Raw genomic sequence first — 25737 nt, forward strand, 5'->3', positions numbered from 1 at the left:
AAGTATTTACTTAATTGTAGTATATAGATAAGAAGTAGCGCTCGTTGGGTTCCGTCTTTTACTCTCCAATGTATCATATCTATCCTCAAATTCATGTACTTAACGTAGTCTATATCCTTGGTTTCCAATTATCATATTTAGATTTGCCTTTATTTATTGTTCGATCTTGCACTATATCACCGTCTAAGTTATTCCAAATAGTTGTGCAATACGGAAAGCTATATTCCTTTACACCCTTTAGACATGCGTTCTTTCTTAATTTGTTTCCATGGCCTCTTAAAGCCCTAATTCATCCTTAATCAAGAGATCTTTTCTGTCAATGGAATCTTTATTGACCTGAAAACAGTAATAATATCAGCTCTTTCTTTTTAATCTTTCAAAGTTGGCAAACACAGAGTTTTTATTCTTTCCTAATATGGTTTATCTGTCAAGCTGGGGACCAATTTGGTTGCTGCCCTATATTCTCTTGATCTTACTTATGTCTTCTTTCCTAATATGGTTTATCTGTCAAGCTGGGGACCAATTTGGTTGCTGCCCTTTATTCTCTTGATCTTACTTATGTCTTCTTTCCTAATATGGTTTATCTGTCAAGCTGGGGACCAATTTGGTTGCTGCCCTATATTCTCTTGATCTTACTTATGTCTTCTTTCCTAATATGGTTTATCTGTCAAGCTGGGGACCAATTTGGTTGCTGCCCTTTATTCTCTTGATCTTACTTATGTCTTTGATTCTGTGGGGCCACCATACTACTGACGCATACTCCAGTCTTGGGTGAATCAGTCTTGATTTTTTTTTTTTCATCTCTTCATTCATATAGTGAAAAGCCGCTTTCATCTTAAGTAGCAGTCTGTACGTCTCTCACACAATTCTGCTGATATGTCTGTCATGTGACAGGTTGTCTTTTGTTAGTACCCCTATATCTTTTTCCTCTTTTGCTTTTGTAATGTGTTCACTTCCCAAAGAATATTTTAATGATGGCCTTTTTTCATTATTACCCATTTCCAGTACTTTACGTTTTTTTTTGTTTTTTGTTTTTAACTTCATTTTCCATTCTTGGCTCCATGCAAAAATAGTGTCTAGATATTATTGCAAGTGTACAGTCTTCCCTGTTTTTTACTTTTCTCATTTTTTCCGTCATCTGAAAACAGGTTGGTATAGCTTGTTTACCTTCCATCACATCAATGGCAGGAACTGCACCTCCTCCCACAGGGTAGAGGAAGTGGTTCACACATCCATTGTCACGGTTGCCATGACGGACTGACCCTTTACACTTGAGGAACTTTGACGGGCTCTCAAGACGAGTAAGGTACTGCTTCGGGTATTGACGAGATACCTTACTTCTTCCTGAGGCAACTGAGCCAGTTGGGGAGCTGGCAGCACTGGCACTTCTCAGAGCCTCTCGGTAGGTGGAGCGACTCCCTGCGTAATAGAAAAAGGCGGATGTAGTGCCGATTCCCAAGCTCAGGGACCTACACAGGTACAGGCCCATAACCCTCACGTCCTGCACTAGCAAGATCGCAGAGTCGATGGTCCTCAATCCCCTTCCGTGGTGGATGGAGCCCATCATAATATGTATGGTTTTATAAAAGGAGTGGCAGCAACTGACTGTGTGGCAAGCTTTCTTGGAATAGTCGGTAGTCATCCTGCCATTAACCTAGATCTGGAAAAAACATTCGAGCTAACAAGTGTGTCTGCCTGTCACGACTCACGACCCACCTATGGGCCAGACCAGGGCTGTCGCTTTTCTACATAAGCTAATTCTACACGTTTTCTATTTACCTTGTATAAGAGAAAACGATGTTGTTATGGGACACCTCGCTAAAGGTTATGGGGCCTATAATTATAATTGTTGTATCTTTAATTTTTATTATTTATTTTGCTCTAAATCTTTAAATTAAATGAATACTCGGTTAATTCAGTTAATAAGGGGTAATGATAATTTTTTTAACTAAGGTTACAATTTATCTTAGAATCTATCGGCACACTGATAACAAAGCATTATTAGGATTAAATTTAATGCATCCCCCATCAGCCTTGACAGCTTCAGATACCTTTATTAAAGCAGTGAGTGAGGGGATCTGTAAAGAATTTCGAATTTTTGTTTTTACATTTCCGACAACTGAAAAAAGTCTTTCGGCGTCAGCATTTGATGTAGGCAGTGCGAGGACTTGTAGAGCGAAGAGTGCAAAATTGTAATATTTTTTATGGCCAGTGTGGTCTTCAAAATCCATAATTTTTATGGAAAAATCTTCTGCACTGAGGCGTTTCCATTCTTCAGGAAAATTGACAAAATCAAGTTTGCGCCATTCGTCATCGAGCTCATTTATATTTCCTGAAAACAGTCGTGGTACAGCTTTTGTCAAATCTACAAGCGTATTCATTTTATCCCTCGTACGTTTGTCCATTATTTTTTGAGGTGATAAAAAAGATGCCATTTTCCATAGGTCGCTATCCATTGGGAACCTTTTTTTTATTTGCACCACCATTGTGATGAGGAAATCCCTACATCTTGATTTCACATCTGTTATTAATGTAGGATGTTTTAAGGTTGATTGGTCCTGGAATAATTGGTGCATTTCGGGTCCCAAATAAATTTGATTGGTTGGCAAGAAAATCTTATCATCTGTAGGATCTATATCTGCTATATTGATATTTATAAAATATTCAGCACTACAATAAGATCTCAATAAACTTCCGAGTAGTTCAGTGATGGATTCTTGTAGTAAGTGAATAGTTGGCTCATTACTTTGAAACTTTAGATTTATTTTCTTAAATTTAGGAAGAATATAATTTAAGAATGTAAGATACATTCTCACTGAGGGATCTCGCATCTTTTCAATTATATTTTGAATTGAAAGTAACCTTAGTTCTGTTTCTTTTTCGATGAAGTAAAGCCTTAGAGGTTGCCACTGCTCCAAGATGCGAGCTACTTCGTGGTATGAGAGCCAGCGTGTTTGACAGGGGTGCAGGATCTTATGTGGCTTGACATTGCAAAAATTTTGAAAAATCTTTAATTCGTGCTTCCTTTTGGCGCTATGAGAAAAGAAGGAATATATATCTCTGAGCAGATCTTCACATTTACGAGGAAGTTGTTTAGCTGCCTCTGATGCTGCAAGGTGGATGGAATGACATATACAGCGAAATACTGTTATGCCAGGCCTATCTTTGAGGCGGCTGGTTAAAGAGTTATTTTCTCCCATTATGTTTGAGGCACCGTCCGCTGCAAATCCAATAAAATTACTCCTTGGGATGTTATGACTATCTAGTGCCTCCATTAACTTTTCATATAAGTTCTCCCCTGTTGATCCCACAGAACTACTGCTATAAAGGTTGATCAAAGAGAAGAAACACGTGTTTATTTTGTGGCTGGTCAAGTCAAAATACCTTACGAGTACAGCACACGTTTTGGTGCAACTGACATCGGTTGTCTCATCTATTATGATTGAGAATTTCTATATCCTCAGCTTCTTCACAAGATCTTCTGTGATGACGTTGGCCAGTGACTTCATGGTCTCGGTACATTTTGTCTTATGCATGTGAATCCCCTGGGCAATTGCAGAGTCAGGCAACATAACTTTCATTAACTCCACCATATGGTCAATGATGGAGAATGAAAGATTGTGCTCTGCAATGAATGCCATCAGGAGAGCCACAGCTACAGCAACGCTGGCACCAACCTGAAAAGGATTTCAACTATGTTATACACGTATTTTTGACTCATTAGATGTATAATTTTTTAGGTAACATTTATCCTTAAACTTGCTCTCTATTCATATTAAATAGATAAGTAAATAGGAAATATATAACCCTACAGGAGAAGATGAAGTCTCTTGCTTGGGTAGATCTTCGAATTCTTGCGCATTGCGGATATGCATCTTTGTCTCCTTGTGCCTTGTTATGGCTGGCAAATGGGCCCCAAACTGTCTCTTGCAGAATACGCAGCTTGCCTTCTCAGGGTCTTCTATTACGGAAGACAACCATGGTTAGAAAGCAGGGTCAGCTATCAAGACATCTCTAAATTTCCTCTTAGGAGCCATATCAATCTAAAAATTACGTAAAAATAATAATTAACTACAATACCCACATAATATAGAGATAAAGTCTAAAATGAACACGTTTTAATGCAACAAAGGTAGAGTTATTATTGAAAAGAAAATAAAGACTTACCTGGTCAGTGGACGTGGGTGTAATGACAGCCATGGTAGAGAATGGTGACGAAGAAAACAAAACCCCGCCAAAATATGTCACTTACGATAAATTGTTATATTCTTGAAATCTTAAAAAAAAATAAAAAATACAGACAAAATATGTATCTAAATATTAGATTCTGTTCACTTCGAACTGATGCGCATAGTAAAGAACTCAATTATCTTTACGTTTTCATTATCTATATATCAATAGTAATAATGCCTTTAATACATACATACATACATATACCAAGGCTTTTCCCCCCTTCCAAGGGAGGTACCCAAAAAGGGAAAGGCATAAAAACACTCCCACCCATTTCATCCCTAAATACACTCCACACCCCTCCCACCCTCCCTCTCATCTGAGCACCTCCTGGATGACGGGTCATCCCTGCACCCTGCCCACCGCCCTGGGTCAGAAGCAGTGTCGCAAGACACAGCACATCCACAGCAAGGCCGCTTCATTTAATCGGCGACCCCCCTTGCATATAAGGAGAGGACGGGGAGAAATCCCTTCGGGCTGCGTCAAAATTTACTCACACATACTACCCCACCCCGCCCATTCCTCCTCATGCAGTCACAACATCATCCATATACAACCATTCTCCACTCACCTCTGTCTTCCGTCCTCTCCCTTCCTTCCTCAACAGACATTCCCCTCTTCCCCAAAGCCCCCTTCACCCCATCCATCCACCTCATCCTAGGACGTCCCCTCATGTTCACTCCCTCCACATCTGCCTTCCATACCTCTTTTACTAGTCTTTCTTCACTCATTCTTTCCATGTGTCCAAACCATCCTAATATTCTTTCATCCACCCTATCTCCCAAAGCCTTTAATAGTCTATATTAATATTTATCATAAATTAATTTTCATTGAATTCATTAGAAAACAGAAGAATAAAATTCTACATTTATTCTACATATTCTACGAATTGTCGACACAGCGTCATCAGTAGCTTTTGTTTTCCACAATAGCAGACGAATTCTACAATTCGACAGCACAGCTCTCGACCCGCGGAACCCTGGTCTCGATATTTACGTTAACGTCATCATCTACCTGCGCAGTGGAAAGGTTTTCTGGCTCTCCCTCACCCCCACCCCCCGCTAACGTACCTTATAGTATTCGTTTTACCTTGGTCGAGATATTCAGTCTAAATCGTTTGCAGGAGGGCGCCCAGCGCGAGATTATCTGCATAGTAGAAGAGGCAAACATCTTCCCCGACGTTAGGGAGAACCAGGTTCTCCACGAGCACGTTAAGAGGGTAGGACTGAGAACGCCCCCTGCGGGGTCCCATTTTGATATGAGGATAGGGGTCTTTGGAAGCTGGAAGCGCACTCTTGCCATTCTGTCCGAGAGGTATTGTGGAACCCAGGACAAGAATCTGCCTTGGCTCTCCTTGGTAGCCAATGATTCAAGAACGTCAGAGATTCACTAAGTCATCTTTTTTCCAGATCCACAAACACCATAAGGGTAGACCGACTACCGACCAGGCCAAGAAGGGTTACCACACAGTCAGTTACTGTCGCTCCCTTTACAAAATCATACCTATTGTGATGGTAGGATCCCATCCACCACAGGAGGCGACTGAGGACCATCCACTCAGCGGTCTTACCAATGCAGGACGTAAAGGCCTGTCTACACGAGCGGGCCTGATCGGCGGGTTTGCCCGTTAACGGGCAAATTCTCGCGGGCCTGCCCGTGAATGTTGTCCACACGACCGAAGTGATGAACAGCTGGGCCTGCCCGACGATGTTGCCAGTAGCGGGTGGAGTGCTGTACGAGCACCATGGTGCCTAGCATTGTCGGTGGCTCACTAGAGTTATCCTGGGCTGCCATCGTTAAATGTTCACTGTGCTACTATGCCGTGGAATGTGGGATGAAGGCCCGCTGTGGGTTCACGATATTATCTTGCGTCTGGCAGGGTAGAAACTCCAGCTACCGGGCACCAGCTCAGTGATTTCGCTCGGCGGCCTTTCGGGCAATTTGATCGTTTGCCCGTCAAATATGCCCGTTAACGGGCAAGCCCGCCGATCAGGCCCGCTCGTGTAGACAGGCCTTAAGGGAGATGGGCATGGAGCTGTGAGAGTCCTTGGGCTTTGAAATCGGCACCACACCCACCTTCCTTCCTTTTCCTAATCCTCTTGGAGTCGCCCCGTCTCCCAAGAAACAGTAACGAGTGCCAGTGCTGCCACCTCCCCAACTGGTCCCAGTTGACTCAAGGAGTAAGAAATACTGTCACTACCTGGAGCAGTATCCTTACTCTTCTTACGAACATGAGAGAACTCCTCCAGTGTGAAGCGACAGTTCGTCATGGCAGAGTGGAGCATGTCTTCCCGACCCTGTCTGAGCAGGTGCATTTCCTGCCTGACAGAGAGGGGGAGTTGGGCAGTGGAACAACGGTATGCAAATTGCTACATTAGCAGCGCTGCCTGTTGTTGAGGCTGTGGGCGAGTGACAGCACCCGTTTCCAACCATAGTTTCCTCCATAGGGTGGTAGCGGTGATTCAGGCAGAGAATGTTGCACATCATTCCAACAATATTTTTCCTGGACCCTGTGTGTGATCTCCTATATATACCTGATGGAAGAGTACAGAAGATACCTTGTCTCAAGGGATGCATGGCATTGCAGAATCTGTTCCCGTACATTGTCGTAGTACCACCGGTCAACGTGGCGATTGAAGCCTGGCTTCGTCCTGGGGACGATTCAGTCCACACTGGCTTGGACGGCGGTGACAAAGTCCCGATGGAGATCGTCTATGTCCTGTAGTAGGGCATAGGACTAGTACCAGCGTTTTTTCTGGAAAAGGGTACATTTGACCTTCCCTGTATTCCAGCGTCGAGGTGGGGGAAGAAGAGGTCCATGGCTGAAGTCGTGACGATAGTGTAGTGGTCGCTAGTGAGCTGGGGGTCCACCATCCAGTGGGGACGCTGAGCCACTCTCGCAGAGAGCGGAGTGAAATCTAGTCTCCCTCCCAAGATGCGAGTGGACTCTGCCATAGTTCAGTAGGGTGACCTCTGGTATCCCCTCAGTCTGTGTTGCTAGGATCTACCCTGCTTCATTGTGTCGTTTGAGGGAGCCGAAGATGGGGGTGATGCACATTTAAGTTCCCGTCAATTACTGAGGGCTCGTGGCCAGATAGGGAGAACATCTCCTATAGGTGCCACCTTTCCCGCATAAGGACGATATATGTTGAAGGAGGGAGGTGCCACCAGTAAGTGTGATTCTGGTGGCTAAGGCCTCTACCTGTTCACCGCAAGGCACTTCGGGTTCACTTGGAATGGTGGCCCAGGAGAGGATGGCAAGGCCAGTGGTCCGGCCAGTTGGTCTCCTGCAGGAGGGCTACGTTGACATCCCTGGTGCCTAGGGCAGACTGTAGGACATGAATGTTGGCAACAAGACCATTGCCGTTCTATGGCAACAGCTTTTGCTCTCACTTAGACGGTGGAGGAGGAGAAGGAGAAGGTGGGGAGTAGGGGATGGAGTGTTTGCTCATCTATAATGTAGGATTTGAAGAAACAAAAATCGAAGTTGTATGAATTTTATACAGCGAGTGAAACAAAGGCATGGAAACACGATAGAAAAGGATGTGGTAAAAGTGAAATTCTGGGCAGAGCTTTGATGTAAAGGTTTCAACAGTATCGTAATTGAAAGTATACAAAAAGTCTGGAGACATGTTGGGGGACCCAAACTAAAATATTTGAACCAAGAATTGAATCTAAAACACAAGTGTCAGTACAGTGAGGGATGGGTGCAAAAATTCAAGAAACATCACATTCAGAAGTGTATGCCGAAAAAATCGGCAGACAACGTAGTGGCACAGGAGTTTTTTGCAGAAATTGAGCAAACAATACATGGCTGCATTTTCTATTGACCATAAAACCATAGAGATTTACACCAAGGGCAATGAACCCTTACTTTACATTTTACTTGCCGCTGCCTGATTAAGGGTATCACATTGAGCCTCCACGGGCTTCACCAGGGCCAACAGTTGAGTTTGTTCGAGTAAAAACGACTTTGGTTACAATACTTATTAAAATCTTCAAATATAATATTATTTTTCTGTTATGTATAGTAAAGTTAAATGATGAAGATGAACCAAGAGATTGTAAACTTGTATGAATGTTAGACATACTGTTGAAATGCACTTAGATAAGTCTAGGTTTCTGTACGTGAAGTCATATTCTAGTTGTATTGGTTACATTATCTAATTATTAAAATCTTCAAATATAATATCTTTCCATAATGTACAGTAAAGTTAAATGATGAACTGAGAGATTGTAAACATATATGAATGTTAGACATACTGATGAAATGCTCTTAGAAAAGTCTAGGTTTCTGTACATGGTCATATTCTAGTTGTATTGGTTACAATATCTAATTATTAAAATCTTCAAATATAATATCTTTCCATTATGTATAATAAAGTTAAATGATGAACTGAGAGATTGTAAACTATATGAATGTTAGACACTGTTGAAATGCTCTTAGAGAAGTCAAGATTTCTGTAAGCAAAGTCATATTCTAGTTGTTCAAATAGAGGTTGGAGGTAGGATGTAGGAGGAAAAATAGCTAAGTGTGATGACCCCTTTATGTTACTCAGCTTTGGGAAACATCATCTTGAACAAAGTAGTTAAAATTACTTGGTTAAACCTTTCACCGTTTTTATAATAAAAAAAAAAAAAGTTTTTAGCTCCTGTCAGGGCGACGTTTTTTTCTGCCGATGAAAGTACCCTCCTTCCTGTACCTGGTAGTACTGTTTCTCTGACTGTTAACAAGATCACAAGACTGCCAATATGTACGGTGTACTTCACAGAATGAACATCACGGAATGATGTTCACCCAAGGTTTGTCCAAATTGTGTCATTCAGAGGTCCAACTTCCAGCACAAAAGATCATGAAATAACTTCTTTTTTTTATTCAATTTTAATTATATACCAACCTTATGATGTGTACAAGCATCACATACATGATAAAAAATTAGTCTCTGGCATGTTAGCTATATCACATCAACAAAAGTAAGGTATAACACAGTTTGCTGAAGCATTCCTCAAAGCTAGTGTACCTGATGAAAAAGCCCACATGTATTTCCACACAAGGAGTTTTGGGTTTGATATCACCTGCCAAAAATCAGTTCCCAGACAGAGAACTAATAAACTCTTTGTCACTCATTTTTTTTTTTTTTTTTTTTATATAACACTGATTTGCCTTTTCTTTCAATTGTGGTTTCTATTTTCATTAAGGGTGCACCTCTGATTTTCCAGTTTTTTGTGTTAGGAACCTCTCATCCCTTTTACAATTATCATCCATCTGGAGTCCATAGCTAATCTATGGCATATCACAGCATCTTCTATGACTTGAGCATCTGCACCAACTTTTACCACCTCGTACTTGAAAACCTTTCCCTTATCTCTCTCTTCTTCAATTTATAATACATTTCCACTACTGCGGGGCATCAAAAACAGAACTGTCTAATTCAAATGGACTTCAACTGTTTTATCCTGAGAGAAGGGGCAAAATGAATTTTGTATTAAATCAAGTTAATTCATTTGTTCTGATAAGTTCCTTAATCCCACCTAACAAGATGTTCAAAATAGGCTTCACCACATGCCAAACTGAGGTCCTGAGTAGTTAGATATGACTCCATTTAGTGAAACCAAATAGATTGGTATTAGCTAAAAGAAAATTGACAAAGATGTTGCTGGGTTTAGGGTCTTTTAAGACAAAAAGGCACTGAGCACTAGAAGGCACCAAGAACAAGAGTGGAACATGACCAATCTGAGGGATCGATAATGGGTACCTACAAATGATGGTCCTGGGAGACAGACATTAGAATAATTTCCCTATTACCGGTTTTCAAAAACCATAAATACCCTTGCCTCCACCCTGTGGGGTTGGCAAACAATCTCAGGACTCGGCTCAAGATATGTCAACTCTGGCTGCTCCTTGCTCCCTATAAGCTCGTGACAGAAGCAGCCGCACTAATACATTGATGCATATTCCAAGACTAGAATACGTGTCAGTAGTGTGATCCCCTCAGAGTGACTGATATGAGTAAGATTACAAATTACACCAACCATACTAGTTTCCAGCCTGGCAGATAAACCATGAGGAAAGACTAAAACCACCGAGAGATCTCTTGATTAGGGACATTATTTAAGAGGCCATGCAACAAAACCCTCTGTAAGGGGCACCATCCTAGCCTTCCGATAAGGGGGAGTTTGCGATGTTAAACCATATCATCATTATCATCATCATGAGTGCAAATTAAGAAAGATCACATGTCTAAAGGATGTGAAGAAATACTTTTCCATATAGATGCATAAATAATTTGAGTAGCTTAGAAGCTGAAACAACGCATGGATTAAAACCTAAACGTGATAACTGGAAATTAAGGATATAAACAAAGTTGGAATTTTTCATGAACATGAACCTATGTATGATAGATCAGACCAGAGTTTCTCAACCAGGGTTCCCCAGAACCCTGAGGTTCTGCAAAAGGTCCCTAAGGGTTCTGCGAGAACAAGCGAGAGAAGCTAATACACTTTTGATTATTTAATTTCATATAAGTGATATAATTAAACACGCACGGCATATTCTTGGTTATTGTAATAATGTAATATAGAGATATCATCCTATCTAACCTATTATTACGATAAAAATAAAATGAGAAAGATATGGTATACGCTTTTTTTTTTTTTTTTTTTTTGCAGGGCTTCCTTGAGACATGCAATTTATTTTAAAGGTTACGCAAGGGTAAAAAGGTTGAGAAACGCTGGATCAGAGAGCAAAAGATGGGACCACATAAGTGTGGTTCCTTTCCTGTTTACTACGATTGGATAATCACAGACAACACTCCAGCATTTCCTTCTAGAGAAATCTATGAGAGAACCCAAGACAGTTACCAGCCAGTGGAGCTGCATCAATGAAACTTTGCAATAAAAATATAATAATAATAACCATTATTCATTTTAATTTATCATTATTTAAAAAAAAATTTTTTTTATTATTATTCTAATCATTACTATTACTTGAATAATCATACTTCATCATTATTATCATTGTAATCAAACTGTGCCCCTGTTCTCTCTTAACATTAATGAACCTTAGAAAACTGAACATCACCACGGGTCCATTAGTCATCCAGTGAAATTTCAAGTTTGCAGGAGAGTGCAGGGCAATGTAGAGTAACATGGAAGTATCTAAGGATCTTACAAGCATTTGAAAGAGTTTGTCCACTTTAAAAAGAAGACTTGGATCTCTGGTGGAGGAAGTTGGGGAGGGAGGGAGAGAGAAAAGAGAGTGAGAAATAGCACCCACAGCCCATAACAAAACATTTCTGTACCCCCCCCAAGACCTAAAGGACATAAATCAGACATGGTTCATTATCTTGGTCTGTTTGAGGTCCTTCCCAAAGCAAAGCCAGTAATGCCAAACACAGCTGCTCCAGCAACAACAGCACCTGCTGCCAGCCAATTAGTCATATTATTACAAGATTCTTGCTCTTCTTTTTCACTGTCTTCTTTTTCACTGTCTTCTTTTTCACAGTCTTCTTTCTGTTTAAAGAGAAAATCAATATATAAAAATAAGTGGTTATCCTGTTATGTATATATACATACATCTATCTATATACCAAGGGCTTTTTTCCCCCCTTTATAAGGGAAGTAGCCAAATCAAAAGGACATATCCACTCCACTACTATCCCCCCACTCTTGCCTCCCTCTCATCGGTCTCCTGCCCACCAACCTGGGTCAGAAGCAACGTACCTGGACACTACATCCACAGCAAGGCCACTTCAATTAATCAGAGAACCCCCCTCTGTCCCCTCATGCAGAAAATGGGGAAGATGGGGATACACACCTTCAGGCTTTGTCAAAATATCCATACATTACCACTCCCTACTCCCGTCTCCCTCCTTGCATCAAAGTGTCATCTATACACAGCCATTCTCCACTCACCCGTCTCCTGCCTTCCCCCTTGCTCAACACAGCCCCTTTCACCCCATCCATCCATCTCATCCTCTGTTGTCCCTTCAAGTTCACTCCATCCACCTCTGCCTTCCACACCTCTTTTACTATTCTATCTTCACTCATTCTTTCCATGTGTCCAAACCATCCCAATACTTGTTCATCAGCCCTATCCTCTATCTCCTTTTCCACCTCAGCTCTTCTTGTTTCTCACTCTATCCAACCTTGTAACTCCTACCATATTTCGAAGACATTTCTTCTCAAACACATTTAAACTTCATACACGTATACCAAAAAGCTTTTCCTCCCTTATAGGAAGTGGGAGTTAATGCATATAGCCACCCTAAAATAAGCCCATCCAAAAACCAATTCACTTTCCCTCCTATTATAGCACCCTGTGGATAAAGGTTCATCCCTATCACAGACCACATTACTTGGTACAGGAGCAATGCAAACACACAGCACTTCCATAGCATGTCTGACAGATAAAGTTAATTTCCTCCTCCTACATCCACTGACATATATAGATTAGATCAATCCACTGCCCAAGGTCTCTTATAAGAGACCAATGGGTCCCAGGTAGGCAATGATTACCAGGCAAATCCATTAATCATTCAGGGAAGAAATATTGATGTCTAGGGCTTGTTATTGTGGGGCAGTGCAGAATGATCTGTTCAGTGTCTTCTGTGTGGTGATTGCATTTAGGCAGTTTTATTCTGTGGCCAGACCTATCCTGTGTTGGTACATCCTTATTGCTGGATGGTGTCCTAAATGCAAAGGTGCCAATGTACTTCTTAATTCTCCTGACAGGGATTTTTTGTGGGGCCGTTATCTGGGGTGGGGGTTGATGAAGTATTGAGTTTGGTGGTACACACTGAAGAGCTTCTTTAAAGATCTGAGTATTAACAAGTTTGTGTTTAGGTATTGTGTAGTATGGGTGGTAAGTTGTTGTATATTTTTGAGTAATAAGCAGCTGGCATAATTTTATTATGTTCAGCTGATAGTACTTGTGTGACATGATGAGCCATCTAAACTTAAATGTCTTTTTCTTTGCAGCAGGAATTTCTGGAAGTGCAACATCTCATTGCCATTCAAAATGTCAATTGCTCTATTAGCCATAATTTAGTTAGGGTGGTGCTTCTTAATAAATTCTTGCACATCACTCACTACATATTTCTTTTATCTGTGCATTCGGATGAATGCTCATCCTGTACAGTATTCATCTGTTCATACTGCAATTTAACAAACTCTTCTGAGGTGAGTTCATCTCACTATGGGGATGATTGGGGAGGGATATACATATTATTTTGGTTGTGGATTTATTACCTGTTCAGATTTGTATTGATTGGTTTCAGTGATGTCAGTGGGAGGGAGGAGCATTTTTGGTGGTGGAACTTGTGTCCATGAAACAGATGTATTGATGAACTAAGGTGATGAGTCTACCATTTGCTGTTGGTCCAGTCTTGTCTGATGGTGGTGAAATTATGAAACAATGGTGTTTTTTTTTTGCGAGTGTATAAGTTTTGTTTCTTGTATTATGGCAATGTATATGTTGTGTTGTTTGAGAAAGTGTTTGAGTTCATGTTGATGCCATTATGTTTAAGGTACAGGTGGGGGAGGAGGGGGGAGTGGATGGGAGGGAGGGCAATGATAGGGGTGTGGGCAGGGATGCAGTCTGAGGGTGGGGTCAGATGTGGGCACAAGGAACTGATCCAGATGTTTGTGTAGTGTTGTCAACAAGTGATGTGCAAGTGATGTGGGCACAGTTTCTACACAAGTTGCATTGAACTGAGCCCTCTGTCTGACACCTTAAGGTGATGGGTTTGTGGCATGATGGACATGTGTCATTTGTGATGGGTCATGAGTTGCTCTCTACATCTCTGGCTAATAGAAGAGGACAATTGCTGGAGGCAACCAAAGCTGCTCCCAAGGATTTGTGCCACCTTCCTGGGTGGCAAGGGCTTCTTGTGACTGGCCTCGAGATTAAAAAAAAAAAAAAAAAAAAAAAAAAGTGGACATTTTTTTATATATTTTGTTTTAAAATAACTCGGCAAGGAAAAGAACCATATTGCAATATTTTTTCTATGTTAGAATATGAAATAAATCAGTATACCCCTCACTTAAGGTTTTCTATGGTGTTAGGGCACTTCCATTTTCTGTGGTTTCATGTTTTGATGTGTTTTATTTATTTTACAATGTACAGTTGCCCCACTTAGTTTTGGCAGTTTTAAAAATGTTTCGGATAAGAATAGCAACCCGCCCAGTATTCTTTTGTATTACATTTTCGTGTCTGTTCATTTACATGCTTTGTTTTTTCTTTGCTAAATAGTAGCTACCTTAAAAAATGTGACAAACAGCAAATTACGCAGAATGGTGTAGCAGACGACACATTTTTCTTGACTTACTAATAACATCTATCACTCATATTTGACAAGTAATACGATTAATATACGTTGCAGAGAGGGAGAGAGAGAGCACGCAGGAATCCGTTCATGTATTGGTCAATGGTAGACTAACAACCAGCTTCATTACTTTTTCCCATGTGGTTGCTCTACCCAACACCACCAGCACCCATCTCCCTCCAACCTGTCTCTCTGCTGTTCCCTGGCCAAGTGAGAGTGAGGTCAATGCGCCTTACCCTTGACTTGTCCTGGCAATGCCCTCAGTGCTGCTAGGTGTATGACTGATCTCGCCTCCACACTGCTCTCATCCACTCCCACTGTTCCACATGAACATCCACACACTCCCCACCCCTCCTTGACCTATTATGGGTCCCCATAGTGACCCTGGACGTTGCCTAAACACAGATCCACCACTTGGACAGTGGAAAAGGGGTTAACATAGTAATGGGGGGAAACTGTTGTACTCCCCGCCACCCATCAAGGCTCAGAGCTTACTTTCTACCTGACTTTTTGCTTGCTATCTCTTAACTTTAACCTACAATCATACATAACATAATTGGATCACAAGCCCTCTGCTGAATAAATAAATGAAGATAATTAATTTAATAATAGGGTTATAACATAACTTATAAGTACACGAGTTAGTTTTGGTTAGTTTGTCACTGCACTCAACACCACTCACAGCTTGAAGCTCGTTGTTAGTCTACCATCGACCACTATGTGAATGGATTCCTGTGTTCTCTCTCTCCTCTGCAACATATATTAATCATATTACTTGTCAAATAAGAGTGATAGATGTCATTAGTAAGTCAAGAAAAATGTGTCGTCTGCTACACCATTTTGAGTATTTCGCAGTTTATCACATTTTAGAAAAAAAAAAACATGTAAATGAACAGACACAAAAATGTAATAAAAAAGAATACTGGGCGGGTTGCTATTCTTGTCCAAAACATTTTTAAAACTGTGCCAAAACTAAATGGGGCAACTGTACATTGTAAGATAAATAAAACACATCAAAACATGAAACCACTGAAAATGGAAGTGCCCTGACACCACAGAAAACCTTAAGTGAGGGGTATACTGATTTATTTGATATTCTAACAAAATAAAATTATTGTAATATGGTTCTTTTCCTTGCTGAGTTATTTTAAAACAAAATATATATAAAAAACGAAAATATCCATTTTTTTTTTTGTAAAAAAAAAAAAAAAAAAAAAAAAGTTAGAAAAAAAGGCTTTTTTTTTCTTTTCTTTTCTTTTTCTTTTTTTGGCATCTCAAGGGGTGCCCATTATGTCGATGCTTCAACACCAAGGGGAAAAAACCCTTGGTGTATATATAAGAACACGGGTACGTGTGTTCACTTATGCAAAGTAGACCACTTGGAAAAAGAAACTAACGAAGCAGAGCGCTTTCGTATATTACATCTTCAGTGCACTGAAGATGTAATATACGAAAGCACTCTGCTTCATTAGTTTCTTTTTCCAAGTGGTCTACTTTGCATAAGTGAACACACGTACCCGTGTTCTTATTAGCATATATACCGGTATATATATATATATATATATATATATATATATATATATATATCACACACACACACCTATCTATATACAAAAAGGCATCTTCCCCCTTGTAATGGAGGTAGCCAGGCAAGGTGCTCCCACCTTTCACCCATCCCACACCAAATTGTTTTCTCTTTGATCTTAATACCTTATGGATGAAGGGCCAACCCTATCCCCCACCCAATGCCTGGGTCAGAAGCAATGCAACAAAACACAGCACCTCCACAGCAGGGCCCAACAGCCAAAGTTAGTTTACCCTCACTGCTTTATTACATGGCAACACCTCCCTCCTTGTCCACTCATGAGTAATTGGAGAAGACAAAGAAATCCCTTATGGCTGTATCAATTCATTATCCATTTATACCCATTCTCCACTCGTACCTATCTCCTACTCGCTCCCTTCCTGCTGTTGCCAACGAGTCTATTGAAATCAATACCAAAAAGGCTTTTTTCTCACATGTTTATTATAGACTCTCTTTCCTGCTCAACTGACATTCCTCTTTTATCAAAGGCCCTTTTCATCCCATCCATCCCATTATTGGTCTTCCCCTAGAGTTCACTCCATCCACCTCGGCCTTCCACTTGTTTTTCCTAGTCTTTCACTTATTCTTTCCACAAGTTCAAGCCATCCCAGGATTCTTTGATCTACCCTATCTACCAGCTCCCTTTCTATCCCCACTCTGTCTCACCTCCTCATTTCACACTCTATCCATCTTTGTAACTCCGATTAAACAAATAACCTGAGGCTGTTGTTGTGCTGAAGAAGTGAACAAGCACTGTGTGTGTAGAAAACCATACATACATACATATACCAAAGGCTTTTTCCTCCTTACACGGGGGGGTAGCCAAAAAGAAAAAGGCATAGAAACCACTCCCACCCATTCCATTTCCTATATATTCCACTCCCCTCCACCCTCCTCCCTCCCTCTTATCTTGACATGATAGAAAACCATGCAGCAAAATATCTCCTTCCGAGGGATTATACTGTACACTTCAACTGCCATCACTTTAAGAATTAGCCTACCTCTTGCCCTCGGTTGTGTGTGGCTGCAGTACGAAGATCATAGTTGACATTTACATCACTGGACCCTGTAATGACACGACATTTTGGGCATCTAACTCTGCCATAACTTGTCAGCTGCTTTAAACATGACAGACAAATGGTGTGGCCGCATTTACCCAAGACCATGGGTGTGCAGTTAGTCTTGTTATAATCTTCATAGCAAATGGGGCATATGAGGGTCCCCTGTGTGCATTCTGAGCTTGAAGCCATTTCAATACCTGCACAAGAAAGATATAGTATGTTGTTAATGAATCACATGCAGAATAAGCACAAAGTTGTATAAATTGAATGGATAGTGGGTAAAGCCCTGGAATAATAACTACATCATCGTCATGACAATTACTGATGATAACATTATTATCAATAATGATAGTAAAAATCAATCTGTTGCCTCATGTCTCTCTTGCAGGAGAACCATGGCTCCCAGATGGCTGGCAATAGGTACCAAGTGGGGCTATCATCTACTCAAAAAATATTGAGTTGTCTAGGGATTGTTAAAGTGTGTTAGTTGCATCTATGGGCAGTTTCATTCTCTAGCCAGGCCTATTTTGTGTTGGCATTGTCTTAACCCCTTCGATATGATGATGCCTACATAGGCGTCATGAGGAGCAAGTGGGTACGCGAGGATGCCGATGTCGGCGTCTTGATTATATATATTGTAGTTGTACCTGCGTGACCCCCATACTCTGTAAACTGGCTTCATCACATTTTCTATGGTTATCAAAATTCATGGGTGAAAGAGAACAAGCAATAAAGCCGTAACTTTATTTTTTACAATGCGAGTATTATGACGCATCATCACATGTCTGGCAGCTAATGCTAACCACGAGATTTTGGCCTGGAGTGAAGGGGTTAAAGCACAGTGTGGTGTATTGAACACAACCATATCAGTGTGGTTTTTACTTCGTAGAGATTTTTAAGTGGGGGAGGGGGTTGTCTGGGGTTTTTGGTGCTGTATTGAGTATGGTAGTCTATCTTGGAGTGCTTGTTTAGTAATATGGGTGTATTGTGTGCTACAGCTGGTAGGTTGTACTTTCAGTTCATCTGGTTTATGTTTGTGTAATATAAAATGGGTATATGGGGTTAGGGGCTCTGGGAGGATTTTGGTTTGTGTGCTGACATATTAGTGGAGAGTAATTTTGGTGCATCCTGTCATTACTCTGAATCTTATTTTGTAAGATTTGTTTTGCCGTTTGTTGGGAACTATGTTGTGGAAGCATAGTAGAGTATGGTTTCTATGAATTGTTTGTAAACAGTAATTAAAGTTTCCTTCTGCTGTCCAAAGCCCGAGTTTATGACTGATTTTAGTGGGTTTCATTTTTTGTTAATTTTCACTGCAACATGTGGGCATAAGGTCAACTGGTTATCAAAAAGAAGGTCCACAATCTTAGGGTTCTTCATAAGGATGTGTTTGGCTATTTAATTTTACTTTTTTGCTGTCTGGAATAAACCATATTACTGTAGATTTCTGGTGTGAAGCCTCCACTCTATTTCAGAGTCATTGCTCTAGTTTTTCTAAGTAGCCTTGGGTACTATTGGTTGCTATTTTGTAGTTTCTCTGCTGGGTTATAATTGTGTGGTTATCTGCACTTGTGCATTGGTGTTTGTTCTGGATTTGGTGTTGGGAGTTTGCTTGTGACATCATAGATGAGAATATCATTCCTTGTTGGATTCTATAGTACATTCTTTTTGTCCCAGAATTTTGGTTATTTTGGGTTACTATGGATGAAAGCAGTAGTGGGATTCAAATTTTTCGTCAGCCGGTTCTGTTATAGTCGGTGTATTTCCATCTGACACTAATTTGCAACCACTTCTTAGCCACATTTTCTTTATATTATTGTTATCAATTAAATATTCTAACTAGACATATGGAAAACTAACAATATTATATTTAAAATGCATCTCTGGCTGCCAAACGTAAAAAATATTCAAATATTTACATACGAAAAACCTGAAAAATTGTCAGGTGGAAAAAAAAATGGGGTATAGACCTGGGTGCCAACCTATAGTTAGTCTCGTGATCAAAAAATTCGATTTGGGGAACCTAATGCAGGTGTATTTATTTTTTTACGGACGCATGTTTGTGTGGGGGTAGTGTGTGCATGTATAGGCTATGTATGTGCTTACACGTGTGCATATGTGTACATGTACATGAGTATGTGTGTGCATGTGTGCAATGCATTTGTGTTATTTATAAACAAACATGTTTGTGTGGGTAGGCCTAAGGAGTGTGTATGAGAGTGCGTGTATGTATGTATGTCCATAATTATAATAAAATGTAGTTTAATAACACAAATATACAGAGAAACCAAGCACTATATACATGAAAAAAAACTGGTAACCACTTGTATAAATAAACTATGCAATAAATCACTAACGAAAGTTACGAAACATACCGTCCCGGTACTTATCGGATGAGATGCAGAAGACCACTGACCAGCTGAGCAACTAGTCGGTTCGCCAGTTAGCCGGTTCGCCGAACTGACAAATTTGCGTGAGCCGGTTCTAGCGAATAGGTAAGAACCGGCTGAATCCCACTACTGGATGAAAGAGTATTGGGATGGTTTGGACACATGGAAAGAATGAGTGAAGAAAGACTAGTAAAAGAGGTACGGAAGGCAGATGTGGAGGGAGTGAACATGAGCGAGCGACCTAGGATGAGATGGATGGATGGGGTGAAAGGGGCTTTGAGGAAGAGAGGAATGTCTGTTGAGGAAGGAAGGGAGAGGACAGAAGACAGGGGTGAAGGGAGAATGGTTGTATATGGATGATGTTGTGATGCATGAGGTGGAATGGGTGGGGGGATGGGGGGTGAGGTAGTGTGTGAGAAAAATTTGATGCAGCCCGAAGGGATTTCCCCCCCCGTCTTCTCCTTTTCTGCATGAGGGGACGGAGAGAGGGGGTCGCCGAATTAATGAAGTGGCCTTGCTGTGGATGTGCTGTGCGACACTGCCTCTGACCCAGGGCAGTGGACAAGATACAGGGATGACCCGTCATCCAGGAGGTGCCAAGATAAGAGGGAGGGTGGAGGGGAGTGAAGTGTATTTAGGGATGCAATGGGTGGGAATGGTTTTTATGCCTTTTTCTTTTGGGCTACTTCCCTTGTAAGGGGGAAAAAGCCTTTGGTATATGTATGTACTATGCATTGTCTACCCACAAGAAGTTAGTGAACCATTTCCTGTCACTGTTGTGGATATGTCTCAATGACCTTTTTTGACAGCACATGTCTGGGAACTTTATCAGATGCCTTGTTCAAATCTGTAGCTACCATTACAGGTGTTGCTGTTCCCCTCCAAATCATCTCAACTAGCAACCTTCCATATGCCTTACCAACTACATTTAACAGACTTACCCCTCTAAAACTACTATATTAATTGCTGTCCTCTTTTCATTTGTATGGAAGAACTATACGTGCATTCCCTTAGTTCAATAGTATGCTTCCTTCCCTTTAGGCACACCTTAAAAAGCTAACATCCCACTATTACTACTCTTTACTTAGACACTTCACATGACAACTAACTCAGATATTCTACTAGTTTCTATTTGTACCTCTCCTTTTCCTATAGACCTTTTCTTCTCTCCTGTTAGTCATTTTTCTTGCATCTCTCGCTGCCACAATCAAAACCTCCCTCCTCCACTACATTCAACATATCCCTAAAATACTATACCCATCTTCCCCTGACTGCCTTCACTTTTGTCCACTCTGTCCATCTGCACCTTTTACCTTTTCCTCTCAACCTGACTCACTAATGACCCCCTATCACTCTTTCCATTTCCTTCCAAAACATTTGCTTATTTTATTTCAAAATTCCCTGTCAAACACCTATGCCACCTCACATCTGCTCTCCTCTTTGCTTCCTTCACCTTGTATTATCCTTCTACTCTCTTCTCTACCTCTTGTATGCTGCCCTAGTTCTACTCTGTAACCAATCTTCACATGCTTACTTCTTTTCTCCCACCATCATATGATGAAATGGACAGCAGTGTCTCAGAAGTTAAAATGGGCAAAGATGAAACTGGGATGGGAGATGTAGGTCTTTGTGAATGCAGTTGGTCCTGGTAATGAGAAAAGTGATGAGGAAAGGGAGGCTTTTTGGTTTGATCTAAATGAGCACTTAGAGTGTCTTGGAAGGAATACATACGTAGTTGTGCTGGGAGATCTCAATAATAGAGACGCATTTTTCTTTGTATGGAGATCAATGCCCAATAATATTCATGACTGGTCTGTGGGGGTGCTACAAGTCCCTAGCTACTGTAATATCAAGTCTATAAATCTTATGCAGTCCATACACCATACATGATCTTGCATGATAAATATAACACACATCTGGTGAGAAACCAGGTGTTGAGACTGCTGTGGAAGCACAGTGTCAGTGCTGTGCCTTGAACCAGTGGTATGGTAGAGGACGGAAGACCCTTCCTCCATGAGATGATAAGTTGGGAGGGTGATGAACGGGTGTTCAACGAGTGTATACTTTGACTCCTCCAACTCAGTCTTATCAGTCTTGTTGATATGCACTATTTTGTGTGGTAGATTTACATTAGGATGGTTTGGACACATGGAAAGAATGAGTGAAGAAAGACTAGTAAAAGAGGTATGGAAGGCAGATGTGGAGGGAGTGAACATGAGGGGACGTCCTAGGATGAGGTGGATGGATGGGGTGAAGGGGGCTTTGGGGAAGAGGGGAATGTCTGTTGAGGAAGGAAGGGAGAGGACGGAAGACAGAGGTGAGTGGAGAATGGTTGTATATGGATGATGTTGTGACTGCGTGAGGAGGAATGGGCGGGGAAGTGGGGGGTGGGGTAGTATGTGTGAGTAAATTTTGACGCAGCCCGAAGGGATTTCTCCCCGTCCTCGCCTTATATGCAAAGGGGGACGGAGAGGGGGGGTCGCCGATTAAATGAAGCGGCCTCGCTGTGGATGTACTGTGTCTTGCGACACTGCTTCTGACCCAGGGCGGTGGGCAGGGTGCAGGGATGACCCGTCATCCAGGAGGTGCTCAGATGAGAGGAAGGGTGGGAGGGGTGTGGAGTGTATTTAGGGATGAAATGGGTGGGAGTGTTTTTATGCCTTTCCCTTTTTGGCTACCTCCCTTGGAAGGGGGAAAAAGCCTTGGTATATGTATGTAGATTTACATTTTCTTGGCAGCAGTTCTATATTTGTGGTGTCCAATGTTGTTACAGTATTTGCATACATTCTATTGTTAAGACCTGGGTATGGGAGACTGTGCAAACAATTTGAACAGAGTGTGAGATTACATTCCAGTTATTAAAAAAAATTGCTTTTGTAGTCAGAACACTGAATTTACATTGTCTTATTTCATAATAGTATGGGTTACTATTAGGACAGGCTATGCTCTTGCAGTGATTATCAGGCTTGTTTGATGCTATTGGAACTGCTTGCAGAGCAGGTGGAAACTTGTCAGCTCCTACAAAAGCCTCATAGCTGTCATTCTGCCTCTTGCTCATTCTGTGCATCTTAAAGAGTACTACAGCAGTGTAAAGCTTCTACTGGAAACTTTGAACTACAACAAGTATGGCTGGAGAGTTATTGGAGACTTCCAGATGGTGGCTTTCTTGATAGGACCACAAGACAGTTTAACCAAGAATCCTGGTTTTCTTTGCCTCTGGGACACTAGAGACAGAGCAGCACATTACCAGAGAAAGCACTCGCCTCCAAGGACTGACACTACAGCGGGAGCACATAATATCAAACATGAGCCATTGGCGAGTCCTCAAAAGGTTTTGTTTCCTCTACTATGCATCAAACTGGGTCTCGTGAAAGAGTTTGTTACAGTTCTTGACAAGGACTTATCTGCCTTCAAACATCTTTAAGACTTCTTTCATAAGCTTTCAGAAACTAAGGTGAAAGCTGGTATCTTCAGTGGACCACAAGTAAGGAAAATTATGGAGTGCTCAGAATTTCTAACGAAGCTCGTAGAAAAGGAGAAAAAGCTTGGGAGTGTTTCACTGCTGTAGTAGCCTACAGGGCTTTCTTGGCAACAAGGCTGATAACTATATGGAACTGGTTGAAGCTTTAGTGAAAAGCTATGGTAAGATGGGCTGCAGAATTCCTTGTAGGTTCATATCCTAGATCAAGGGTTCTTAACCGGGGGTACCTGTACCCCCAAGGGGTACGAAACCTTAAACCTGGGGGTGCGAGACATGATAGCCAGTGCGACGGTACTGTATATTTACAATGAGAAAGCAAAGCAAGGTTTGTATCACTAATCCTTTTCATATGTTTGCATTGTATCTGTATTACTGTAGATGGGGGTACGAGGAATTTTTCTGAAATATTAAGGGGTATTAAGGGCATTGGAAAATATTAAGAACCACTGTCCTTGATGTTCACCTTGACAACTTCAAGGAGAATATGAGAGCATATTCTGAAGAATAAGGGGAGTGTCTCCACCAAGATATTATGAACTTTGAACAGAGATATCAGCGATCTTTCATTTAAAACATGATGGGAGACTACATACTTGGGGGCTTGTACAGATTTGTTGTATTCATGCAAACCCAGAAAATATATTCATTTCTAATAAAAATTAATTTCAGAAGTTTTAAAACAAATTTATGCGGCATTTGAATTTATGTTTTTAATTTTCTGTCCAACAAATTGTGAAAATGGTGACATTAGCTATTTTGGAGAGAGAGAGCGAGAGAGATATATAGAGACCTCAAAGCTACAAAAGCAGTTTGACAAGAATAATGGACATTTTCTATTGTTTTCCAATAAAAAGAGTTGGAAAATAATATTTGCTTGTCAAAGACAAAGATTGTGTTACTTAGTGTTATTGGACTATGTGGGGCACCATTGTAAAATTGTTGGTGAAACTACATAATTTCCTTCTTTCCAGAAAGTACATTCTTCTTTAAGAGATGAAATTCTTCATTGCGTGACTAACATGCTCACAGACATGAAATGGAAGCCAAATACGGGGAATTTACTATCTTCATCTTCACAACAAAGATCCATGGCATCAGATAGTGTTACTAAACACTACCATTACAAAGTTTCACAAGAGGAAGTAAACTCGGCTCTAATGACTTTCATTGTTCAAGGAATTCATCCTGTATCTCTTGTGGAGGACCCTGCATTCAAGAATCTTGTTAAGAGTGAGTACACTGGTGTAGTTTTCTTTGGAAAACAGTCACTGAGAAAGTAATCAAATAGTTTTGGCAATATAGCTATCTTAAACAACTGGATCACAAACTGACAAAATTTACTTATGGGCTGGTGATTTGTATAAAAAATCATTTGTTTTCTTTGTCACGGATCACAATGGGACTGGTGACAAGCCAAAGATTTCTATGTCCACTATAGTCAAAGGCACCTGTAAGAGAGTAAGAAAAGAAAAGAAAAGAAAAGAATAGAGAGAGAGAGAGAGAGAGAGAGAAAAAAATTATATATATATATACTGTATACACACACACACATTTAATTTGTCTACTATATATTTTTTTCCTTGCTGGGAGTAGCCTGTACTTGCCATAATTGTTAGTACAATAGATCTGATTTCAATAGTTTCACCAAATCTGGAGGGACAATTGATACTTGCTTGTGGTGGTTGATTGTCAGTGGAGACAATAGTCACCCTGCTGCCCATTTTTAAAATGTCCTCCTAAAAGTCTCCTCACCTCCAGTTTGGAGGTAAAGTCCCTGACACTCAATCTCTGGACTAGGCCCAAGATCTTTATCAACTTCAAACTATATTTTTCAACTTTTTCACATATGGAGATCTGACAGCTAGTGACTATTCCCCTCCTACTTTTTGCCGTAACACAAAGTTCCATGCTAATACAACACAGACAACAATCCTTAGTTTCTTCCCAGAGATCTATGGGAAGGTGAGAGGTAATCATAACAAAAGGAACCAAAATGAACCAATGGGTAAAAGATGAAGTATTGACTTTGTTATGTAGTCAATACTCCAGTATTAATTAGATTTTGAACAATATTTGTTTGGATTCCTTTATCTTTGTCATATTACTATTCTGGATAGTAAGCCTTAGTTCATATTTTCTTAGTATTGCTGAGTAAATCTTAATTCCATTAACAGCTCTCAACTCTGACATTGATGTGATGTCTCAACATGAACTTGTACATTACATCAAAGAGTTAGAATTGGATCAGAAAGAAAAAATAAAGGCAAGAATTCAGCAACAACAATATATTTGCTCATCGATTGACATATGGTCTACCAGCCATCACGGTTTTCTTAGTATTGCAGCTCACTGGGTAAGTTGTTTAGCAAAAAACTTAAGTTAAATTTTGTATTTTCCAGTGCTATAAATTATTTTGAGACAGCCTGTAGGGATTCCCCCTGTCTTCTCTTTTTCTGCATGAGGGGCTGGAGAAGAGGGGTAACCAATCAAGTGAAGCAGCTTTGCTGTGTCTTGCTACATTGCTTCTGACCCAGGGTAATGGACAAGATGCAGGGATGACCCGTCATCCAGGAGGAGCCAAGAAAAGAGGGAGGGAAGGAGGGGTGGTGAATGGGAGTGGAGTGGGTTGGGATGAAATGGGTGGGAGTGGAATTATGCTTCTTGA

At 40.8% G+C, this 25737-nt stretch overlaps 2 protein-coding genes across 3 annotated transcripts; both read right to left on the reverse strand.

The window, feature by feature from the left end:
- Window positions 1-1893: 1893 nt before the first annotated feature.
- Window positions 1894-4019, reverse strand: LOC143026929 (uncharacterized). 2 transcript variants are annotated; one of them, XM_076187718.1, is made up of 2 exons: window positions 3813-4019; window positions 1894-3677 (listed from the first exon to the last, which is right to left on the reverse strand). In XM_076187718.1, exon 2 carries the CDS (start codon window positions 3273-3275, stop codon window positions 1974-1976), a length of 1302 nt encoding a protein of 433 aa, XP_076043833.1. In that variant the 5' UTR covers window positions 3276-3677; window positions 3813-4019; the 3' UTR covers window positions 1894-1973. Both variants share the same exon structure in this region, with proteins under 2 accessions (XP_076043833.1, XP_076043834.1).
- Window positions 4020-8862: 4843 nt separating this feature from the next.
- Window positions 8863-19597, reverse strand: LOC143027168 (E3 ubiquitin-protein ligase RNF166-like). Its single transcript, XM_076188263.1, has 3 exons — window positions 19577-19597; window positions 17142-17398; window positions 8863-11742 (listed from the first exon to the last, which is right to left on the reverse strand). Exons 2-3 carry the CDS (start codon window positions 17388-17390, stop codon window positions 11572-11574), a joined length of 420 nt encoding a protein of 139 aa, XP_076044378.1. The 5' UTR covers window positions 17391-17398; window positions 19577-19597; the 3' UTR covers window positions 8863-11571.
- Between the last annotated feature and the right edge of the window lie 6140 nt (window positions 19598-25737).

This window comes from Oratosquilla oratoria, chromosome 7, assembly GCF_046742065.1.
Source record: "Oratosquilla oratoria isolate Oo_2021 chromosome 7, ASM4674206v1, whole genome shotgun sequence".
NCBI lineage: Eukaryota > Metazoa > Arthropoda > Malacostraca > Stomatopoda > Squillidae > Oratosquilla > Oratosquilla oratoria.

What these genes read in the sequence shown, in the direction of transcription:
- LOC143027168 (XM_076188263.1), bottom strand. Translation starts at nt 17,390, where the DNA reads ATGGCTTCAAGCTCAGAATGCACACAGGGGACCCTCATATGCCCCATT. An exon ending in CACACAACCGAGGGCAAGAG is followed by an intron (nt 11,743 to 17,141) that starts GTAGGCTAATTC and finishes CTCTTTAAACAG; the next exon opens with AAAGAAGACTGTGAAAAAGA.
- LOC143026929 (XM_076187718.1), bottom strand. Translation starts at nt 3,275, where the DNA reads ATGGAGGCACTAGATAGTCATAACATCCCAAGGAGTAATTTTATTGGA.